This window comes from Acipenser ruthenus, chromosome 41 (genome assembly GCF_902713425.1).
Source record: "Acipenser ruthenus chromosome 41, fAciRut3.2 maternal haplotype, whole genome shotgun sequence".
Classification (NCBI taxonomy): domain Eukaryota; kingdom Metazoa; phylum Chordata; class Actinopteri; order Acipenseriformes; family Acipenseridae; genus Acipenser; species Acipenser ruthenus.
The window spans coordinates 10,171,772-10,181,533 of NC_081229.1; the positions used below are offsets into that span (position 1 = coordinate 10,171,772).

A 9,762-nucleotide genomic window follows, 5' to 3' on the forward strand; every position below is an offset into this window, starting at 1 on the left:
TTTAATGTGCTATTAAATAGCATATAATAATAATAATAATAATAATAATAATAATAATAATAATAATAATAGATGTGTTAGGTCAATTGCAACGACCGGGGGTGGGAAGCACTGCTCTAGAGGGCAGCAGCAGTTACTTTGGGTTCGTTGCAATTGAGACACATTTCAACACGCAGCTGGGCACTGTCTGGAGCTGCTTGGTTCATTGCGATTGGTATTAACTTGCGTACTAGTTTAGTACCGTCCTCCGTACTAAAGGCCACTGCACACTGGATCCTATAACGCATCCCAATTTAACTTGCGTCTAAACAGAAAAAAATGATCATGCGCATTCCCTATTGCAGCTTGCACACTGAGTGCGTAATTGTCGTAGGACGGCGATGCGTCGATTTTGGAATCGAAACAAGTTCTATTTGATCCAATTTGACGTGCGTTAAAAATCGCATTGACCAATGAAAAATGACTGGGAACACACGTGGTTTCGTGCAGTACTGTGAAAAAGATGGGAAAATCTGCTTGTGTGTGCAGCCAAATAAAAATTACTCTGATAAATCCAACAAAGATTACAAATACTTTGAAAAGAAAACATATGGGAAGACATTACCGCGGACCTGGGCATGAATGATATGTATTATAAAACATGAAATTATGAACTGATAGCATACGTAAACACGTGGATGTTGTGCAGGATAGGTTACTGCAAGCATATACTTTTTATTTAAATTGTAGTCGAGGAAGTAAAGAAACAATGGCCTAACCTGGAGACGCAGATCAGAGAAAGAAGCGTGACAGGGCAAGAGCGGTCAGGGCTGAGCAGTCAGGAAAGAGGGATGGGAAGTACTTCCGGCAGCTCATTGCTAGCTTCCCAACTTTTACATCTATTTATTACAGGAGCAAATGCTTGAAAAATTAAATATTGTTCACATGGTTTCTGATGCTATGACAACTGTGTTGTGTTATATCATTTGTAACGTCAGAAAGTGGTATATTGTCGGTATGCGTACCAAAACGTGACCCATGTAACATCAGGAAATGGTATGTTGTCATATTTTTGTATGTGTAACAAATTGAGATCTGGTGGCTGTTATACCCCTTTATAGCTGCAGACCAATTTATCATAAGTGTTTTGCTGTTGTTCAAAAGTGACTTTATATTTTAAGTACTTTGACATGAACCAATTTCTGACGTGTTTTTTCTGCTGTCAAAAAGTGGTATGTTTGTATTTCAAGTACTTTTAAAGTTTCTGACAGGTGTTTCAGTGCTACACGCGGACAGGACTCGATACACACTGAGGGGGAACCGAGAATGTGGCAACAGACAAGTTCACGTAAGCAGTGTGCATCAATAAACACAGGAATAGTAATGTGGAATCTGACGGTGTTATAATCACTTGACCCTAGTGGTCTTACTGCTTCTATATTACACAGCACGTCCTGGTGGTTTGTGAACACCAGATCTAAAATGATCCTGTCCCTTGCATCAATCAATCCAGTTTCTACTGCACCCCACCTCACAATACACACAGGAAATATACAGTGGCAATTTGATGAGTTCTGCAACCCCCCCCCCCCCCATGCTAGTTCCACTGGGGGTGAAACAACTGCCCCAGGAAATTAAACTGAAGTGAAAAAGCCAGCAAGCGTTTGAAAAGTGTGTGAAAGTTTTATTTAAAATACTCAGAGAGGTAGGTAGTACTGTACAGGACACTGTTAGTCTATTTGCTGTCAAACAGTTTTATTAAAAGAGATCTGGTCGCACACACTTCAAAACACGCACACACAATATACAAACAGTTAAAAAGGAAATCAAAAGAAAACTAGAAGTCGCACATAGACCACAAGATCATGATGAGTCACACTTTCCATGTCTCGACTTTCTTAGGAATAATCTGATAAACCGAAGGTCCATCTATTCTATCATTTCAATCATCTTTAAAGTTTTAAAAATACCTTTTTGGGAGTGACAGTTTCAAGCAACATTCACCCTACAATCCCGGCAAGCTACATTACAATACAGGACGGTTTAACAAAACAGCGACCTGTGATGAAAAACTACAATCAAGATGGTGGCACCAATAGGAGCCCCAGCACGTGAACGCCATGTTTGTAGTTCTCTTTGGAAGCAGAGCCAAGGTGGTTCAGCTCACTTTAATACGAGACAATAAGAATAAAAAAAAACATTTCAATTATTATTTTTAAAGGGGGGGGGGGGGGGGGGGGGGAGTGGCCCTTTCAAATGGATTTTGAACGAGCTGCTTTTGAGGTATACTAATAATCATCACAATACAAACACCCAGCTTGTTATGAAGCGCAGTTTGAACTGCTTGTTTTGGTGTAGTTCTGTTCAGACGTGGGGTGGCTGTTAGCGTGAGTTGGCCTCCCCGCCAGCCCCTCGTCTTCATCTTTGTGATTTGTAACTAGTTTTTATCCCGTTTTATATAATTCTGCTGTATTTACAGTTTAGTAGTGTGTCCAAAGTCAGGTGTCTTAAAGACTCTCTCTCTCTCTCTCTCTCTCTCTCTCTCTCTCTCTCTCTCTCTCTCTCTCTCTCTCTCACACACACACACACACACACACGTAGTGATTCTGTACAGGTTGTTAATGACTAACGGTATAAAAACTAAACAAACTGATTAGCGTGAGGGATGCTGCACCGCAGCTGGGCTTTTGTATTAGAGCACTTTACAGCCCTGGAGGCAATCTATTCATTATCCCAGGACTAACACAGACCTCCAGGGTGACTCCCCACTGCTGTAAAAGACAGACAGGGATCCAGGGAGAGGGAGACGGGAGCTGTCGTGTGGCAGGGTGCAGGCTGATCAAATCGCCCTGCTTATTCCACAGACGGGGCCTTCAGCAGGGTGACGAGCTCCACACCAGCGATGCGTCTCTCCTCCTCTTTGTTTGTTAGTTTTGTGGATCCGAGTCGCATGACCTTCCCAAGCAGCAAAGCACAGGACAGGCTAAGAACAGTTCCTAAGTCCTCTCCCTCCCCCCTCTATCACACACTAACACATGCTTACCCAGAGTGAGTTCAAACACACTCATCCCTTCTCTCTCTCTTGGTCTAAGCTGAAAACAGAATGAGAAAAATAAACAAAAATACAAACTGAAATCTCGTAAAGACCCCCCCGCCCCCCCCCCCCCCCCAAACCAAACGATTCTCTTATATATATAAAACCAGGACCCCGCCCCTCCGGAATCCACTGCAGCCAACGGCAGGGCAAAATGATCAGTTGGAGTTCTCCGAGTGGTCACTTCCGGGTGAGGTCACAGAGGTGGGCGTGGCTGCTTCCTGCCAGCCTCCGTTAGCCTGAAAGAGAGAAAATAAGATTGAGTGAACAGTCTGGCACAGAGAGGCGCCTCAATCGCGCAACATGTGAACACTTTGAATATTTCTGGAATATCAAGAGTTTATATTCTCTCTCTCTCTCACCCTGTTCTCTGGGGAGGTGTACATGTGATTAGCTCCCAGCCTGTCTGTGTAGCGGCCTCGAGTCATCCCCTGACCAAGAGGCTCCCCCTGAAATGAGAGAGAGAAAGAGAGTGAGAGAGAGAGAGTGAATGCAACAGAGAGACACAGAGGGTGAATGCAACACAGCTCTCAATGCGAGAGAGAGAGAGAGAGAGAGAGACAGAGAGAGAGCGATATAGGGGGCACACAACAACACAGAGAGAGGGAGAAGGGGGTTAAATTCACACGTCTACAGCACAGAGGGAGGGTGAATGCACAGAGATGCTGCGTGTGCGCCGGTGACACACAGAGACACGACTGACCTGCACTGCTCCGTGGAACGAGTCTCCATTGAGCCCCGGCATCCCCATGAACATGTCAGCTGAGCCAGGGAGAGAGAACGAGCCAGACCCTGAGAGAGAGGGAGAGAGGAGGTGAGAGAGAGAACGAGCCAGACCCTGAGAGGGAGAGAGAGAGGAGGTGAGAGAGAGAACGAGCCAGACCCTGAGAGAGAGGGGGGGGGGGGGTGAGAGAGAACGAGCCAGACCCTGAGAGAGAGGGACAGAGGGTGAGAGAGAGAACGAGCCAGACCCTGAGAGAGAGGGGGTGAGAGAGAACAAGCCAGACCCTGAGAGAAAGGGAGAGAGAGAGAGAGGGGGGGGGGTGAGAGAGAACGAGCCAAACCCTGAGAGAGAGGGACAGAGGGTGAGAGAGAGAACGAGCCAGACCCTGAGAGAGAGAGGGGGGGTAAGAGAGAGAACGAGCTAGACTCCGAGAGAGGGAGAGAGAGAGAGGGGGTGAGAGAGAACAAGCCAGACCCTGAGAGAGGAGAGAGAGAGGGGGTGAGAGAGAACAAGCCAGACCCTGAGAGAGAGGGAGAGAGAGGGGGTGAGCGAGAGAGAGGAGAGAGAGAGGTGCAGTGCGGAGGTCACAGTGTGGAGGCTGCAGGTTGCAGTGTTGAGGGTGCAGTGTGGAGGCAGCGGTGTGGAGGCCGCAGTGTGCACTGTGCGGTGTGGAGGGTGCAGTGTGCAGTGTGGAAGGTGCAGTGTGGAGGATGCAGTGTGCAGCGAGGAGGCTGCTGTGTGCGGTGTGCAGTGTGGAGGGTGCAGTGTGGAGGCAGCGGTGTGCGGTATGGAGGGTGCAGTATGGAGGCCGCAGTGTGCGGTGTGGAGTGTGCGGTGTGGAGGGTGCAGTGTGGAGGGTGCAGTGTGGAGGCAGCGGTGTGCAGTGTGGAGGGTGCAGTGAGCAGTGTGGAGGCCGCAGTGTGCAGTGTGGAGGCCGCAGTGTGGAGGGTGCAGTGTGGAGGCCGCAGGGTGCAGTGTGCAGTGTGGAGGCCGCAGTGTGCAGGGTGCAGGGTGCAGGGTGCAGTGTGGAGGCCACAGTGTGCAGGGTGCAGGGTGCAGTATGGAGGCCGCAGTGTGCGGTGTGGAGTGTGCGGTGTGGAGGGTGCAGTGTGGAGGGTGCAGTGTGGAGGCAGCGGTGTGCAGTGTGGAGGGTGCAGTGAGCAGTGTGGAGGCCGCAGTGTGCAGTGTGGAGGCCGCAGTGTGGAGGGTGCAGTGTGGAGGCCGCAGGGTGCAGTGTGCAGTGTGGAGGCCGCAGTGTGCAGGGTGCAGGGTGCAGGGTGCAGTGTGGAGGCCACAGTGTGCAGGGTGCAGGGTGCAGTGTGGAGGCCGCAGTGTGCAGGGTGCAGGGTGGAGGCCGCAGGGTGCAGTGTGCAGGGTGCAGTGTGGAGGCCGCAGGGTGCAGGGTGCAGGGTGTTCAGTACCTGTGGAGGTGGGGGTCTCTGGTGACTCCCCCCCCTGCGTCGCTCCCACGGCCGTCTTCACTGCGTACAGATTTGCCTCCTCCTGGAACTTGCCGATGTTCTTCTTGTAGCGAATCCTCTTGTTACCGAACCAGTTGGACACCTGAGAGACACAGCGATAAATACATAAAGGTGTGACCCCTGCAAAGGGCCCCACCCAGCCCACTCCAGACGGAGAGGTCCCTGGTGCCAACCCTGCACTTCAGCCCTCAACACCCGGCCAACAGGAAATCCAGATGGAGAAGGAGGGAGAGAGAGAGAACCTGGTGTAAAACACAGCTGTAGTTTTCATTGCTGCAGGTTGCTCAGAATGCTGATGGCACACTGTAGCTGACACTATAAAGAACTACATCTCCCATGGCTCCCCACTGTTGACGCTAGTGCCGAGGCATGCTGGGAGCTGCAGTTCTGCTGACCTGGGACATGGTGATGCTGCACTCCCTGGCTAGCTCCTCCTTGGCCTCCTCGCTGGGGTAGGGGTTGCTGAGGTGGGAGTAGAAATACTCGTTCAGAACCTCCGTCGCCTGCTTGCTGAAGTTACGACGCTTCCGCCTGCAGAGAGAGGAAACGGGAGACCATGAGGGGCAGACAGGGCCTTCATCAGGGAGCAATGAGGGACAGACAGGGCCTTCATCAGGGAGACCATGAGGGGCAGACAGGGCCTTCATCAGGGAGACCATGAGGGGCAGACAGGGCCTTCATCAGGGAGACCATGAGGGGCAGACAGGGCCTTCATCAGGGAGACCATGAGGGACAGACAGGGCCTTCATCAGGGACACCATGAGGGACAGACAGGGCCTTCATCAGGGAGCAATGAGGGACAGACAGGGCTGTGTATTACTGTGCTGTACAGTGCTGTGTATTGCTGTGCTGTACAGTGCTGTGTATTGCTGTGCTGTACAGTGCTGTGTATTTATGTGCTGTGCTGAGCTGTGTATTTCTGTGCTATGCTGTTCTGTACAGTGCTGTGTATTTATGTGCTGTGCTGTACAGTGCTGTGTATTTATGTGCTGTACTGTGCTGTGCTGTACAGTGCTGTGTATTGCTGTGCTGTACAGTGCTGTGTATTTATGTGCTGTGCTGAGCTGTGTATTGCTGTGCTGTGCAGTGCTGTGTATTTCTGTGCTATGCTGTTCTGTACAGTGCTGTGTATTTATGTGCTGTGCTGTGTATTGCTGTGCTGTATATTTCGGTGCTGTACAGTGCTGTGTATTTATGTGCTGTACTGTGCTGTGCTGTACAGTGCTGTGTATTGCTGTGCTGTACAGTGCTGTGTATTTATGTGCTGTGCTGAGCTGTGTATTGCTGTGCTGTGTATTTCTGTGCTATGCTGTTCTGTACAGTGCTGTGTATTTATGTGCTGTGCTGTGTATTGCTGTGCTGTATATTTCGGTGCTGTACAGTGCTGTGTATTTATGTGCTGTACTGTGCTGTACAGTGCTGTGTATTTATGTGCTGTGCTGTACAGTGCTGTGTATTGCTGTGCTGTGCTTTGCTGTGCTGTACTGTACAGTGCTGTGTATTGCTGTGCTGTGCTGTACAGTGCTTTGCTGTGCTGTACTGTACAGTGCTGTGTATTGCTGTGCTGTGCTGTACAGTGCTATGTATTGCTGTGCTGTACAGTGCTGTGTATTGCTGTGCTGTGCTGAGCTGTGCTGTGTATTGCTGTGGTGTGCTGTACAGTGCTGTGTATTGCTGTGCTGTACAGTGCTGTGTATTGCTGTGCTGTACAGTGTTGTGTATTGCTATGCTGTATGGTGCTGTGTATTACTGTGCTGTACAGTGCTGTGTATTGCTGTGCTGTGCTGTGCTGTACAGTGCTGTGTATTGCTGTGCTGTGCTGTGCTGCGCTCTCACACTGACCTGGCGTCGAGGAATCGCGAGCGCAGGATCATGACGGCCTCGCAGGTGCTCTGCTTCAGCTGCATCTGGATGGTGCTGAACTTGCGGTGGATGATGCCCACCATGCGTTCGATCTCCTTGGGCGAGACGGGGCGCGTGCGGCTCTGCTCCCGCAGCAGGTTCATCACGTGGGTCGTGAACTCGTTACACGCCTGAAACACGCAACGCACCGGGGTCAGTCTGCACCACACAACCGGAGCGCACACATTCAAAATGACAGCAACCCAGAGCAGCGTACAGTGCGGGTCTCCGGTTCTAAACTTCCACAGGGGCATGGCAGCATGGGATCTGCACGAGAATTCAAGTTATAATACATGCATGGGGAGTTTTCATTCTAAAACCATTTTTTGCCTTTGAAAGATATCTTTAAACATTACGAGGGAATGCCCTTTTCTGACCAGTGAAGTAATATAAAACGTGCCCTCAGACGCACATCCCACGGACACTCTCAGTACCAGTCCCTCCCTCTCACCTGCTCGTATTTCTCCAGCTCCGAGTGGTATATATTCCTGATCTGTCCCAGTTTGCTCCGGTAATCGGAATGCTCGATGGAATTGTCGGGTGAGACTCCACCCCCCGAGGTCGCCGCGGAGACGGCCGCTGCAGCTCCGCCCCCTTTCTCAGGACCAGACACGCCCTCGGCCAGCAGCATGTTGTCCAATCGCACAAGCTGTGGGTCACTAGGCTCCTCGTCGTGAGCGCTGCGCATGGACAGACCTGGGGAATCAAACACAGAGCAGGGATCAGAGCCGAGCACAGAACAATCACACACACACACAGAGACAGGGATCAGAGCCGAGCACAGCACAATCACACACACACACACAGAGCAGGGATCAGAGCCGAGCGCAGCACAATCACACACACACACACAGAGCAGGGATCAGAGCCGAGCGCAGCACAATCACACACACACACAGAGCAGGGATCAGAGCCGAGCGCAGCACAATCACACACACACACACAGAGCAGGGATCAGAGCCGAGCGCAGCACAATCACACACACACACACAGAGCAGGGATCAGAGCCGAGCGCAGCACAATCACACACACACACACAGAGCAGGGATCAGAGCCGAGCGCAGCACAATCACACATACAGAGCAGGGATCAGAGCCGAGCACAGCACAATCACACACACACACACAGAGCAGGGATCAGAGCCGAGCGCAGCACAATCACACACACACACACAGAGCAGGGATCAGAGCCGAGCACAGCACAATCACACACACACACAGAGCAGGGATCAGAGCCGAGCACAGCACAATCACACACACACACACAGAGCAGGGATCAGAGCCGAGCACAGCACAATCACACACACACACACACACACAGAGCAGGGATCAGAGCCGAGCACAGCACAATCACACATACAGAGCAGGGATCAGAGCCGAGCACAGCACAATCACACACACACACACACAGAGCAGGGATCAGAGCCGAGCACAGCACAATCACACACACACACACACACAGAGCAGGGATCAGAGCCGAGCACAGCACAATCACACACACACACACACACAGAGCAGGGATCAGAGCCGAGCGCAGCACAATCACACATACAGAGCAGGGATCAGAGCCGAGCACAGCACAATCACACACACACACACACAGAGCAGGGATCAGAGCCGAGCACAGCACAATCACACACACACACACACAGAGCAGGGATCAGAGCCGAGCACAGCACAATCACACACACACACACACACAGAGCAGGGATCAGAGCCGAGCGCAGCACAATCACACATACAGAGCAGGGATCAGAGCCGAGCACAGCACAATCACACACACACACACAGAGCAGGGATCAGAGCCGAGCACAGCACAATCACACACACACACACACACAGAGCAGGGATCAGAGCCGAGCACAGCACAATCACACACACACAGAGCAGGGATCAGAGCCGAGCGCAGCACAATCACACACACACACACAGAGCAGGGATCAGAGCCGAGCGCAGCACAATCACACACACACACACACACAGAGCAGGGATCAGAGCCGAGCACAGCACAATCACACACACACACACACACAGAGCAGGGATCAGAGCCGAGCGCAGCACAATCACACATACAGAGCAGGGATCAGAGCCGAGCACAGCACAATCACACACACACACACACACAGAGCAGGGATCAGAGCCGAGCACAGCACAATCACACACACACACACACACAGAGCAGGGATCAGAGCCGAGCGCAGCACAATCACACACACACACACACACAGAGCAGGGATCAGAGCCAAGCACAGCACAATCACACACACACACACAGAGCAGGGATCAGAGCCGAGCGCAGCACAATCACACACACACACACACACAGAGCAGGGATCAGAGCCGAGCGCAGCACAATCACACACACACACACACAGAGCAGGGATCAGAGCCGAGCGCAGCACAATCACACACACACACACAGAGCAGGGATAAGTGCCGAGCGCAGCACAATCACACACACACACAGAGCAGGGATCAGAGCCGAGCACAGCACAATCACACACACACACACAGAGCAGGGATCAGAGCCGAGCGCAGCACAATCACACATACAGAGCAGGGATCAGAGCCGAGCACAGCACA

At 51.5% G+C, this 9,762-nt stretch overlaps 2 protein-coding genes across 3 annotated transcripts in view; both read right to left on the minus strand.

Annotated features, from left to right (window-relative positions):
* Positions 1-9,762, minus strand: part of LOC117968424 (C-type mannose receptor 2-like) — a 242,708-nt gene that overhangs the window by 153,342 nt on the left and 79,604 nt on the right. The window lies entirely within an intron of this gene.
* The window catches only part of LOC117964783 (pre-B-cell leukemia transcription factor 2-like), a 12,855-nt gene continuing 4,735 nt past the window's right edge, over positions 1,643-9,762 (minus strand). The window contains exons 3-9 of one of the 2 annotated variants that reach the window (XM_059010569.1): positions 7,632-7,876; positions 7,121-7,311; positions 5,674-5,809; positions 5,219-5,360; positions 3,777-3,865; positions 3,436-3,522; positions 1,643-3,312 (exon numbers count right to left, since the gene is read on the minus strand). In XM_059010569.1, coding sequence (XP_058866552.1) covers positions 3,232-3,312; positions 3,436-3,522; positions 3,777-3,865; positions 5,219-5,360; positions 5,674-5,809; positions 7,121-7,311; positions 7,632-7,876 — 971 coding nt within the window. In that variant the 3' untranslated portion in view covers positions 1,643-3,231. The remainder of the gene's footprint in view (positions 3,313-3,435; positions 3,523-3,776; positions 3,866-5,218; positions 5,361-5,673; positions 5,810-7,120; positions 7,312-7,631; positions 7,877-9,762) is intronic. The other variant, XM_059010570.1, reaches the window with a different exon arrangement.